Source organism: Protopterus annectens, chromosome 2.part1 (assembly GCF_019279795.1).
Source record: "Protopterus annectens isolate FY-2018-M chromosome 2.part1, PAN1.0, whole genome shotgun sequence".
Lineage (NCBI taxonomy): Eukaryota > Metazoa > Chordata > Ceratodontiformes > Protopteridae > Protopterus > Protopterus annectens.
In genome coordinates, this window is record NC_056729.1 from 1,691,946,460 (window position 1) to 1,691,960,431 (window position 13,972).

Here is a 13,972-nt window from a genome sequence, read left to right on the forward strand (position 1 = left end):
GACTCAACTGCACTCTGAGGATGAAGGTCCCATAAAGCAGTGCTATGAAGACGGTCCTCATTCTCCAAGATACTTAAGTACAGAAAGGCATCTTGTTATAATCAAGTACCTTTGACCATTTGCCTAAATAATGCCCAGACCCAACTTCAGGGCAGAGGCATCAGTGGTGACATTACGGGAGGGAGAAAAAAAAACTACGAACCTGTGAAACTCTATCCAGGAACGTCCACTGCATATGCAGACGACACAACTGCGAAATTCTGAATAAAAGTAACACTGGGTCAACTTTTTTTTTTACATCGCAGAACCGTTAGGATCTACTGAAGAGCTCTCCATTTGGTAAAAACTGCTGATGTCATAAGCCCTAAAATTACAGGCATAGAGCTGCCGAGGCTGAAGCAGAAAACAGAAAATACATTACTGTGACATGCAGGGATAAGATCTTATCATGGGGAAGACTGGCTATACAGGTGGTGTCCAGCTGACAGTCAGTAAAAATTTGCGCTTGCTAAGTCTTCAGCTGTGACTTCAATGCTCAAAAATATACCCAAGGACCACAACAGCTGCAACAAATAGTACCTCATCTGACTAGGACTTCTTCGTGCAGAAATTTTGTAGACAGGAAATGTTTTAGACACTGAGCTGGCAAAGTTTACAGAAGATGGGCCAATCCTAACTGCTCAGCAATCTTCTTTTTCTACTGAGGAAATTTTCTTGTATGTGCCAATACCTGTCCTCTTTCGGATCAGGAAACCCCTTACACAAAATCTCTCTTAACTAATCTTCATTAGGCAGTACCCTAAAGACGGAGTGCTGCCTCCCTCATCAGAGATCCATAATTATACTTCAGTGAGAGCACAAGATATCAAAGGTAACAGGGCCAACATCATATATAACATGTGCACACACACCTACATGTATATACACTAGTGTACAGAAATATATGCATGTGTGTATATATTTTACACATACATATATATTTATATGGGTTCATGTCACTACATTGACTTGTCATTACATCGACAACTACTGCTGCGGCACGAAATAATCGACAATTCGAACCGTCGACAAGTGTAATCACTGACATTAACTTTACCGACAACACAAACGTGTAATATGTAGTATACTATCTGCATATTGCGAGTCATCTACGAATTGCAGCACAACACATGTAGCATTATGGTTTACCATCATATTATCGAGACCAACTCGGTCTAATTCACTTTGCGCAAAACCCGAAACTCGAACCCTGGCAATGTCAAACACCAGTAATGTAGACGTACAAATCACGCCCCCATCTTGACCCATGTTAGTGCTCGGCCCAAGATAGCATTCAATTTGCATTCTGGCAACACCAGGTTTCAGTACTGTCAGTTTTCATGGACGTGGGTCGCTGTTATGACTATTCAACCAAGTCCATCTCTGTAGCTTGATAGTAAACCTATCTATATATAGACAGAAAGATACAGATATCAATAGATTTGTATACATATTCCATAAAATGTTCCAATTTTATCAAGCTGAGAGATGTGATAATGCAAATCCAAATAAATGTAGTTTTTAAAAGTGTTGTTGGGTTGTCGGTAAAGTTAATGTCGGTGATTACACTTGTCGACGGTTTGAATTGTCGATTATTTCGTGCCGCAGCAGTAGTTGTCGATGTAATGACATGTCGATGTAGTGACATGAACCCATTTATATACACACACCATGTGTATTATATATACATTACATAAATCTATAGATACTGACACACACACACGTCACAACTTTGGTCTTACTAAGGACTGGACAAAGAAAGTAGTAGCACAGCTCAATATACAAAACACGAGATTAAAATCCAGGTCTCGAGGTTTGAAGCTCTGTGTTATAATCACTACACTCTAAGCCTTCCTGTCCTAAAAAAGGGTAGACGGCCAAGTAACAGCATGCCTACAGACCCTCATTCCTATGCAAAGGATGTGAAAAGTACTTAAACACTTCAGTTGTCCCCCAAAAAGTCCTGGGTCCCTCATGTAAGTCAAAGCAACAAACAGATGTCAGTCAGTGCTCCTGCTAGAAAACCAGTTTACTGTAGTATCAGCAGTACTACAAATCATCAGGTTTATATGCAAATATAACAAGGCCTCCATAAAAAAATGAACAGTTTAGTACTGAAAGCAGTTCAAAGGTTACATTAAAAAGTTGACACAGTTTTTCTTAGAATCATTTAACACTTCTGAGTTAAGCACATTTAAAAGAAATATCACAGGAGAATCACAATTAACCACAGCTCTCAACATCTGCTTCTGTTCAGCAGCAGAGTAAACCACAAATCAGGTGGTTTCAATCAACTTAAAATATCAAACAAAATAAATCACTATTTCTTTAACATACAACACTTACTTGTGGGATTTCTTCATATTGGCTCCATCTGGACCTTCCCCGCAATCGTACGCCTGGATCGTAAATGTATATTCCTTTTGTAGTTCACAATCCAGTTTGTCTTTGGAGTGTAAAGCACCCTCACCAGTGCCTTTGTCAACCACCACCGCTTCAAAAGGAATATTCTGTCCATGGATCCTAAACCCACAGATCTCACCTAGAATTTTTACAAAGAGCAAATGAGAAAAGGATACATTTTTAAAAAGAATAGTTAAAAAGCCCACACTTGGCAGCCAGGGTTGTACACTGTGAGGGGGCCATTGACAAAGCATGAACACTGTGCTTTAAATGGGTAAGTCTGAGGAACTTTAGTAAGAAAGGGGAAAAATGGTTGCTTTCCAAGCCAGTTGTTTACATTGCATCCAGTCATGCAGGAACAAGAACAAAAAGAGAAAAAGACAGACATGTCACAGGAGTACTTAAGATAGTTTGATGGGTAATAACTTGGTCTCCAGACCACAGAAGCTGCTGGCATATTCCCAAGCTACCTGAAAGAGCTGGGCATGTTGGCTGTTTTGACCAGAGAAGAAAGTTAAAAGTGAAAAGTTATGGGTGGAAAGATGAAAAAGCTTTTGTACAGGGCTCAGCACTGTTAACAGAAACAGTTTTCAGCACAATACATTAAGTCATCCTGTGCAATGTTTCTGTCTTAAAACCAGGGATTCAAAACAAAAACCACTGGATGATGACATTAGAAATACCCACTTCAAAGACATCCATTTCAAATGCTAATATTCTATCCTGGCTATTAACTTCAGACTTGCAACCAGCCAATTAAATCAATCAATAAAGGAGATACTCTCAGAGTAGTTTAACTCGACAGACTATTAGGCTTAATGAAAGTTCAATAGCATTCTTGCATTTTACTAATTAAATTTCACCGGACATCATCTTAATTTAAATTTAAATGTATCACAACTTTTTTACTAATTAAATTTCACCGGACATCATCTTAATTTAAATTTAAATGTATCACAACAGATATACCACTAAACCTACACTAAGGTAGCCAATATAAAAACTTAATTAATTGGAAATAATTTATCCTAGCCATTCATTAATTTAAGAACAAACTATAAACATCACTCTCCACAGTTCAAGCAACTAGGAAATAAAATTAAGTCTTGAGACAGATGCGTGCACATGGAAAGGGAAGAGAGAGTTAGCTGCTGCCTCAGTGAAACACTTCCTGATATGTAGCCCCATAACATGTGGAAGCTTACAAAGCACATGTCCCACACATATGTAGCTCCCCACATCAAAGTGATGCAACTACTCTCTGGGGTGATCAAACAGTAACGGAACAGTGGAGTAGGGGATTTGCTTTGTTCTCCAAAAACCACCAAGTATTCTTGCATGTCATCTTTAACGAATTAGAAGTATGACAAGGGATCTTTGCTAAAATCTTTTGTAAGGTTTGTGCTTTCTACTGACAGATTAGTATTTTCTAGGTTTGATGCAGCATGCAGTACAGCACATTTTACTGAAGCCCTAGCACTGCCAATGTCTTCCTGCTAAAAGGTGGCCTTGATCAAACTACTAATGACCTACAGAACACTCTCTTCCTAAATCACTTCAACCCAGTCTCTGGCTGTGTAAAAATGAAACTTAAATCAATGCAGCTTTTTCTGTAGTTAAATTTTCTTCCTTGCTCAAAGTGCTCCACAGTCAGCCTTATGCACAACTGCATGCTACTACTAGATGCCTACAACTTCAGGCATGAGGGACATGGACAATCACGCAACACCTACACAGCTGTTTATTGTACAAGGTCTGCATCTTGATGGGGCAGAGAAACTGTGACTACAGCTGGTAAGGATGCTATCATGCATTGTACAAATTCCACCAGGCTGGGATCAAAGCAGCAATGACCCTTAAAAAGGAAGAGTGGAGACAGACAGCAGACCTGCAGTCTCCTCATGCTCCCTCATATCTTCACTGACAGGTGATAACTAATATGAAGCATCTATGGCATATTAGCAAGTCATAGAAGACAAGATTCCATCCTGTAAGGTCCAAAAAGCCAGCCCCAGATCATGTAAGAAGAATTTTAACATTTATGAATGTTCAGACTAGTGCAGGAGTTAACAAGGAGGGAGTTGCAGATGACTAATGGAAAAGAGCTCTCATTCACTTTTCCATAAACTAGGACCTTTGTGCAGCACAGCATGTTCACAACACATGAAATGCTGCAAACTTACACAAAAGTGCATGAAAAGAACTTCAAATCTATTTAGCAAATATTTAAACTAGTCAAGTTCTCAATGATCCTGGGTCCAAGGTTAAGGTCACTGGTCAGTCTATAACATCTGCAAGCCCTTGACATGGCTGCACAGACTTTTTCTGGGTACTCCAAGTTTCATCTCACCTATCCACATTGTGCTGGTTGAATAGCTACTCTAAAGTATCTATATATGTATGTAAATACTGACTTTACTGCTGCCCTTGTGGCCTGGGTGCTCACTGTGGCTAAAGTGTCCATAAATGACCAGTCCACTTACCCAGTTAAAATTAAAAGAAAAGGCCTTATTCAAAGGTCTAACTTACCACGGGGTGACGCGGTCACAGGCGTGGAACAAGGTAAACCATCAAGACTTCATTTATATGAATGCAAAAAGCAACCCACTAGCAAAACAAGCTATATTCAAAAACTGTATTAGCCTTTTCACCATAATATTTCCCTGAGAATAAGTGACGCAAATGGATCTGAATGGACAGACTCCTTTAACCCACATTTAAAGCAAAGAAAGGACTGACAGACTGCTTCCTGTACTCCTGCAGGACTACTCTGACTTGTGAAAACAGACAGTGGATATTTCCCGCAAGTGACCCACTAAGTAAACTTGCAAATTAAATTTAAAACCCAAGGTAATGATGCAAGCTTATTTACTTCGTGGCCTGAGCTACCACCAACTCAGGCAGATGGGGCCTTTTTTAAATGTACCTCATTCTCCCACATGTTCTTTCAATTCCCTGCTATCCATTTGCTGCAAATCTCTACTTTTCCTGCGTTATACTTCCCATTTAAGTACAGGAGGTAAAATGTTAAGGTTCAGTGCTAAAATGAGTCACTTGTACCCATTTACATGTTTATATTGTTGACTCATTTTTGCAGGGAATGTTTCCATTTCAATGTGAAAGCATTTTAAAAGCAGCACAGGCTAGTAGTTAAAAATCAGCACTTTATTCATATACAAGTAGGACCAGGCACGTACACCCAGCACTTCTAGATTCATATACGAGTAGGACCAGGCACTTACACCCAGCACTTCTAGATTCGTATACGAGCAGGACCAGGCACTTACACCCAGCACTTCTAGACAACTTGTAGAATTAGACATTATGCAACTATCCGATATCCCTAGGTTACCTGTAAAGTTGCAGGCATCTAACTAATGGTATTGATATAATTAGCAAAGGCAAAATTATTATCTTGAAGAATACTGCAAGTACAACAAATGTAATACAAACTAACCTTTATCTACAAAAAAAAAAAAAAAATCCTCATTTAAAATTAGCCAATAAAATTATCATGAAACACACTGCCAAACCATTAGGGTGAAGGAAATTGAGGAACCTTTCTTAACAGCAGTTATTTTACCTTCAATTAACAGCAAGTTTTACTTGCAGGTAACTGAAATAGATGTCTGTTCTGCAAATATTTCTAACCTGGGCTTATTTCACATAAATATGTTCATCCAGTTTTAAAATACAGCCAAAATGGGGAAGGGGAATAAAAAATATAAAATAATTTTCTGTTTTAGTGCTGATTCCCCATTTTGTATTTACAGAGTTAGTGGGTTAATATAATCATATAAAGGGAGAAAAACAGAACCCGTCATCACCTTCTTTGGTGATCGTCAGCTCAAAATTCTCTACAAGGGAGAAAAGATAAACCTGAATCAGTCAAACAGGAGAGCTTAAAAGGGTGTAAAGAAGGGGAACATTCAAGGATCACAATTCCACAAAAAATGTTCAAATGTAAAGGTATGTTACATCTGCATCAATACAAAAGCACACTTTCACTAATAAACATTTTTAACTCTTTATCATACACTTCAGAGATGATCATTATTGTTTAAAAGTAAAACTACTTAACTAGCTAATGGACTTCCAACAATGGGTATCTAAGTTTGTGCATAGTTTCCCCAAAAGAGGAGTACAATAGTTAGTTGGGCTGACAGCATTCCTCATCTGGTAAGAAACAAAAGTACTAACCATCACCAAACCCGTAAACAAATGTGTGCACAAAAGCCCTGCTGTTCCATTTGCAGGCTCAAATGCACTGATACATTTTGATGCTGTTAAATGACATAAAGGCATCAATCAAAAACAGGAGAAATATACAATGTGTAAGGCAGTCGCTGGCTTACAATAAAAGTACAATTAAAAGTGATAAAGCAAAATATCAAATTTCTTAATATACTTCCCAATGATATTCCCAATCTGAAAGCAAGAAATAACAGATGACACTGGTTCAAAACATAGCAGAAATGCATGACATTTAAAATTGTTTCCATTTTTCATTTCACAAAAATAAAACTAGAGCAGAAAACTGTGTAGCTGCATAGAATCTACCCTCATGCATGTCGCACAATGTACAGCTAGACTAAGCCTTCATGTATGCAAGATGCTCCACAAAGAGATACCTTAGCTCAAAACTAACAGGATTGACCTTCTCAGCACTAATTAAACTGCTGAGACTGCAAACAGTGATGTAAATATACTTGTATTCAGAATGGTCATTTCCCAGCGTCTTAATTGTGTGTGTCAAAGTACCAATTAAATGCTAGGATGGGCAAGTCTATTGTTAAGCTGATATTTCAGGGTTTCCTTTTACTCTGGTCTACAGATTGCAAAGCAAAATCCATTCACATCCTGTACAGCAGGCATACCAAAGTATGGGAAAATCAAAGCTACAAAAACTAAAGGGAGGTACAGTTTGGAAAACCAGCAACTGCTACTATGCAAAATATTTTACACAACTCTATTTAAAAAATAAACTTCTCAGTAACCTTCCCCACCACACAGTGTCTTATGTTATAGAACCAAAAAAGGAGACCCCTAGAAACAAAAACAGTATGACAAGTCACTTTTCTAAACATTTAGTCCCAGGCATGAACCCAGTATGTTATTCAGTGACTTAAAAACCTTGTCAAATGCCCACGATTTTAGAGCACTTTGCTTTTTACACTTCCTGCTGTGAAGGTAAAAGACAAAAATTGGGATGCTCCAGCTTCCTAAATTTAAATTCATGCACCCATTTCAGTTAACACCTGAATTCTCAGTGCATATTCATGGAGTAAAGGATGTTCTCTTCTCTTATGATTTCTTTTCTGCTTGCCCATGTATGTGTGTGTATGTGTGCGTGCACATGTGTGTGTGTGTGTGTGTGTGGGGGGGGGGCAATGAACAAGAGGAAATATAGGCAGTCAATTCCAAAAGCACGTTAGAAGGAAATGTTGGCTTCAAACTACAATTACTTAATACCGGGTCTATATCACAACCTCAAAACCGCATAAAGTACAATTTTGTACCTACCATAAATGTAGATGTCCGATAGGAATGCATCTGCAGTCCTTACAAATGGGTTGTCCTGTCGTCAGGCAGCCCTTCGGTCAGCCGGATTCCAAAGTCTGGGTCTGGCCTCGGCCGGTGTCGCACTTCACCCGATGTCATAGCTGCAGTTATTCGGGTATAAAGGCATCAGCCAACGCCATTTTCCTCTGTGTTTCTTGCCCCAGATGCCAGGTGCCCTCTTGGAAGGCTAAATTTGGATAAATGCCAATGATTCCAAATAGTAGAGAGCAAACACAAAAAATAAGCATGTATGTACATATATACAAACAAATACACCATAATAGATCCCCCCAAGCTAGCTGAAGGCTGGCAAATACCCTAGGAGTACCTCAGAGGGGAAGGTGGGTGGGTAATCCTGACTGCAGATGCATTCCTATCGGACATCTACATTTATGGTAGGTACAAAACTGTACTATGTCCTTCAAGGATGCATCTGCAGTCCTTACAAATGGGTAGAATACCATAGCTAAACAAGGGAGGAGGAAAGAGTAGTGATTATGGTGTAGCTAGGATCCCTTGCAAAACAGCAGTGGCAAAACCTGCTCGGGATCTAGAGTATAAAGGTAAATTGTAATGCTTGGCAAATGTATGCACGGAGGTCCAAGTAGCAGCCTCTATAATGTCCTTGGTAGCCACTCCTCGTAAGAAAGCTGTGGTAGTGGCTGTAGCCCTTGTGGAGTGAGGCCTGATGTTCTCTGGAGTTTTCTTTCCATGGTAGGAGTAACAAAATCTAATGCAATTTCCTATCCATTTGGAGATTGTCTGTTTTGAAATTGGTTTTCCTTCCTTTCCTGTGGCATATGCTACCAGAAGCTGGTCAGTTTTTCTATTGGACTTAGTCCTGTCCAGGTAGTAGCGTAACTGCCTGTGTACATCCAAGGTATGCAAAGTCTTTCTCCCTGTTCTGTGGGTTTGGGAAGAATGTAGGTAGGTGGATAGCCTGATTTAATGACACTCTGGATACCACCTTAGGCATAAATGTAGGATTTGTTCTCATGGACACTCTATCTTGATGGAAGATCAGGAAGGGTTGTACTGCCATTAATGCCTGTAGTTCAGAGACCCTTCTTGCTGAAGTTAATGCCAGCAGGAAAGCAGTCTTCCAGGATAAGTATTGTAATTCTGCTGTTGCTGCTGGTTCGAAAGGAGGAAGTGTCAATTTTTCTAGCACAAAGTTCAAGTCCCATGCTGGCAATGGTGGTTTCCTGGGAGGTTTTACATTTTAATTCCTCTCAGAAACTGTCTGAGCAGGGGATGAGAGAAGACAGGAGGATCCAAGCTATATTGTGCTGAAATAGCTGATGCATGTATCTTGATGGAAGAATAGGACAGGCCTGTGTGGAAGAGCTCTGCCAAGTACTCCAGGATGTTGGCCATGTTTACCAGAGTCACATCTTCTCCCTTTGCAGTACTCCAAATGAGATATCTTTTCCATTTTGCTGCATAATTCTTTCTTGTTGAAGGTCTGCGCCTCCAGGATTATGTCTTTAACCCTTTAGGATAAGTTTGGGTTAATTGCTGTTATGTAATGTTCCAGGCAGTTAGCTGCAGAGTTTTCAGGTTTGGATGCAGGATGTTGTAGTTGTTCTGTTTTAACAGTAATGGGATCAGGGGTAGTGTCCATATTTGTTCCCGAGACATGCTCCTCAGCAATGGGTACCAATGTTGTCTTGGCCAGTCTGGAGCTATCAGAATGACCCTTGGACGGTCCTCTTTGATCTTCAGAAGCACCTTGTGCATCAAAGGAAGTGGTGGAAATGCGTATGCTGTCAGGTTTTTCCAACTGAAAGATAGTGAGTCCACCTTCCAAGCAAGTGGGTGGTACGTCCTTGTGCAGAATTTCTTTAGCTGGTGATTGAATGGGGATGCAAACAAGTCTATTTGTGGTAATCCCCATTCCCTTGTGATGGCTTTGAAGATGTCTGGATGAAGCATCCATTCGTGGGCATCTGTGGTTGTTCTGCTTAATATGTCTGCTAGAATGTTTTCTTTTCCCGGTACAAAAATTGCTTGTAACTGAATGTTGTAGCTCAGGGCCACATCCCATAGGTCCAGTGCCAGCCGGCATAGAGGATATGAATGGGTGCCCCCCTGTTTGTTGATGTACCACATAACTGTGGTGTTGTCTGTCCTTATCAACTGACCTTCTTGGAGAAATGGTCTGAATGACTGGATTGCCAATTTTACTGCCAGCATTTCCTTTAGATTTATGTGTAGGCGCAGCTGTCTTGAGTCCATAAGCCTTGTATGCACTTGCCCTGCATGTGTGCTCCCCAACCGAGGTCTGAGGCATCTGTCGTGATGGTTTGGCTTGGTTGGCTGTTGCAGAATGGCAATCCTGTGTTTGATTGACAGGCCTGAGCCCACCACAGGAACTCTTGTTTCAGGCATGGAATTATTGGGATTTTGGTTTCTAGGCTGTGCTTGTGTTGGGACCACAAATTCCTTAGGTACCACTGTAGCTTTCTCATATGCAGCATGAGGGACCAGAATTATGCAGGATGCCATGAAGCCTAGAGCTTGCAGTACTTTTCTTGCAGTTAGGTGGTTCTGCTTTGTTAATGCCAAGAAGTAGAGAGGTAGTTGCTCTTTCTTTTCTGCAGTTAGGAATGCCATTTGTTTTGATGTGTCCAGCTCTGCACCCAGAAAGGTTATTCTTTGGGATGGAATCAGCCTTGACTTTTTTATATTGACTGTATATCCCAAGGCTTGCAGCAGGTAAACGACTCTTTGTAAGTCTTCTGCTAGCTTGCTTTTGTTGTCCGCTTGTATCAGGCAGTCATCCAGGTAGGGATAAATTTGGATTCCCTGAAGTCTGCAATGAGCAATTACTGATGCCAGGCATTTTGTGAACACTCTGGGCGCAGTAGATAAGCCAAAGGGCAATGCTGAAAATTGATAATGCTCTGATCCTGCAAGAAATCTGAGGTATCTTCTGCAAATTGGTCTTATGGGGACGTGCAGGTATGCCTCCTTGAGATCTAGAGTTACCAGCCAAGACTCCTTGCCCAGCATGGGAAGAAGCTGCTGTAGGGTCAGCATTTTGAATTTTGGAACAATAAGGAATGTGTTTAAAGCGGACAGGTCTAGAATGGGTCTCCATTTGTTTTCTTTTCTTGGTACCAGGAAGAGTCTGGAGTAAAATCCCTTTCCTTGCTCCATAGATGGTACCCTTTCCACAGCTCTCATTCTTAATAGCTGAGATACTTGTTTTAGAGCTTCTGTCCTTTGAGTAGGTGGTAGGTTTGGCATTCCTCTCTTCCCTGGTAGAGTATGGAAATGGAACCTGTAACCTTGGTCTATAGTTTGCAAAATCCATTTTTCCCTTGTGATGCAATGCCAGTTTTTTGAGAATAAGGTTAGTTGTCCGCCTAAGGGTGCTTCTAGTTGTTCCCTGGTAGGTGGTGCCACTGTCAAGTCACTGTGATTGAGTTGTTGTAGTGGTGGTGGCTGCGTCTGTGCCTCGCTGGTTGTTACCTTGCCATTGGCGTCCCCTGTAGGCACCCCTGGATTGATTTCTGCCTCTTGAACGCCTATTCCTGCCTCTCTGAGCCTTAGAGGAGTCCGGAAAGGACCAATTCTTGGATGGCCAGTTCCTGCTAAACCTTGGAGGTTGAACCTGTAAGAAATCTTTCACCGTTTGTACAGATTTCGCCTTCTCTTCCATCTTTTTTAGCACCTGCTGAGCAGGGGAACCAAATAAATTGACCTTGTCCATGGGTGCATCCAAAAGCTTTGATATGACATGGTCTGGTAATGCCTGTTCTTTCAACCATGCATGTCTCCTGATAACTGTGCCAGTCATGGCTGATCTAAAGGAAGCCTCCAGTGCATCATAGCCACATTTTAAAGAATGGTTACTAACCTGCTGTATGTTATGTACCATTTCCTGAACATATTTTTTATCTAAAGATTCTTCAGAGGAAAGCTTTTTAGTTAACTGGTCAAGCATAAACTCTTGATATTGAATCATATGAAATTGGCAGTTCAAAGCCCTAGCTGACAAGGTAGCAGAAGTGTAAACTTTTTTACCCCATCTCTCTAAGGACCTGGATTCCCTTTCAGAGGGGAGGGGGTTTTTAGTAGAAGTAGCAGCTACAGCTTTAGGGCCCTGGGCGATGGTCTCTGGATCTGCAAAAGGAGCCTTGTATAAATGGTGATGAGTGTCCGGGACCCTGTAGAACCTATCGGGCTTAGCAGGAGCCGGAGGTAATGAATCAGGAGCAGTGCAAGCATCATTAAATGCATCATCTACAACAGAAAGAACTGGAGGTATAGCTAAAGGCCTATGTTGTGGCAAATGTAGAAAGGTTCTAAGCCTCTTTCTGGAGTCTGAGAAATCTTAGCCCTGCCACTGAAATTGTTCCCTCATAGCATGTAAGGTTTCCCCAAAGGAAAATTCCTCAGGTGGAGAGGCTGAAGGAATGGAGTCTTCAGCACCAGAGTCTTCGTAAGGAGAATAAGAAGCCTCAGGAAGGTCTGTATGTTCTGATTCATCAGAGGAACCATCAGTGGATACTGGTTCAGGGGGCTCTGCTCTAGGCCTCTTTTCTGGAGGAGGGAGAGAGGACCTGTCTGGATGAGGCTGGGATCCACGAATTAAAGAAATTAAATCCTCAGCCAAAGATAGCATATGAGAGCTAGTGCTGGGCCTGTGTGAGGGGGGTTTGGCAGGCACAGATTTTGAAGCTTTGGCTGCTTTAGCCCTGGCAAAGGCCTTAATAGACATGGCTGCAGGAGGCCGAGCAGCTCCACGTGCAGGGGTTGAAACATCCAGGGGAATTGTGTCTGATAATTCCTGAGAAACCGCAACAGAAGGCTGGATTTCAGAAGCAGATTCTGCCAGGTTAGAGGAGGCCTCGGTAGAAGGCATGGTTTCGGCTGGAGAAAGAACCGCTTGCTCGGTTTCGGCCGAAACCGAGACACTCGCGGTTTGCTTAATCGCGGTTTCGGCCGAGACCGCGGACCGCGAGTGTCGGTCCTTTTCTTTTTGTTTTTTGGAAATTTGCGTAGTCGGAGGATCCGACGGCATAATGTAGGCAAAATCAGAGCCGAAAATTTGTTCAGCAAACTCCGACCGACGTCTAAGCGTCCGTCGGTTAAAAGAAGCGCAGGCTAGACAAGCTGCTATGTCGTGGTCTGGGCCTAAGCAATGTATACAGTAGGAGTGGAAATCTTTATGAGGTATTTGTTTCCCACAAGATAAACAGTTATTCACTTTCTCTGACATCGGCTGAGGCAAGAAAGAGTCCCCAACGGGGTACTTAGCTTTTTAGAAGTCTTCGAAGTAGTATTCGGTAAACTCTGGATCTGACCGACCGGCACTTGCGAACAGCTTCTGCTTCGGGCGCCACGCGGCAAGAAAGACTGAGAAAAATGGCATCGGCTGATGCCTTTATACCCGAATAACTGCAGCTATGACGTCGGGTAAAGTGCGACACCAGCCGAGGCCAGACCCAGACTTTGGAATCCGGCCGACCGAAGGGCTGCCTGACGACAGGACAACCCATTTGTAAGGACTGCAGATGCATCCTTGAAGGACATCCCCGAACACCTATTCGACACATATATGTTGAATCCCAGTTAACCGAACAGCCAGATCACGGAGTTTTTTTCCCAAGGAAAAAAAAATGGTTGGCTGTCGCTGTTGATTTGCCCTTTTCCCCACTGTAGTGCAATCTCAAAGTTAGTATATTTAGTTAGGGGGTGTGTGTGGGGCAAAGCCCCCACTTTGTAATGTTTGTAATGGTGTGTTGTATTCAGTTGGCCTACCAATTTCTTTCCCTGGGAAAGGAATCAGTGATCTGGCCGTTTGATTATCTGGGAGTTCGACATATATTTGTCGATGAAAAGGTGTTTGGCATTATGTGGTTTTGAGGTCATGATATAGACCCTTTAATACCTTACCAAAGCAATAAAAGGTCAAGATCATCACTGTTCAAGCAGTACCTACTACTGAGGCTTCTGC

General features: G+C 41.6%; 1 protein-coding gene across 1 annotated transcript in view; it reads right to left on the reverse strand.

Moving 5' to 3' along the window:
- Positions 1 to 13,972, reverse strand: part of CLSTN1 (calsyntenin 1) — a gene marked incomplete in the record, with an annotated part of 1,072,885 nt that overhangs the window by 699,202 nt on the left and 359,711 nt on the right. Inside the window, 2 exon segments of the mRNA XM_044063129.1 lie at positions 2,386 to 2,581; positions 6,270 to 6,299. Coding sequence (XP_043919064.1) covers positions 2,386 to 2,581; positions 6,270 to 6,299 — 226 coding nt within the window.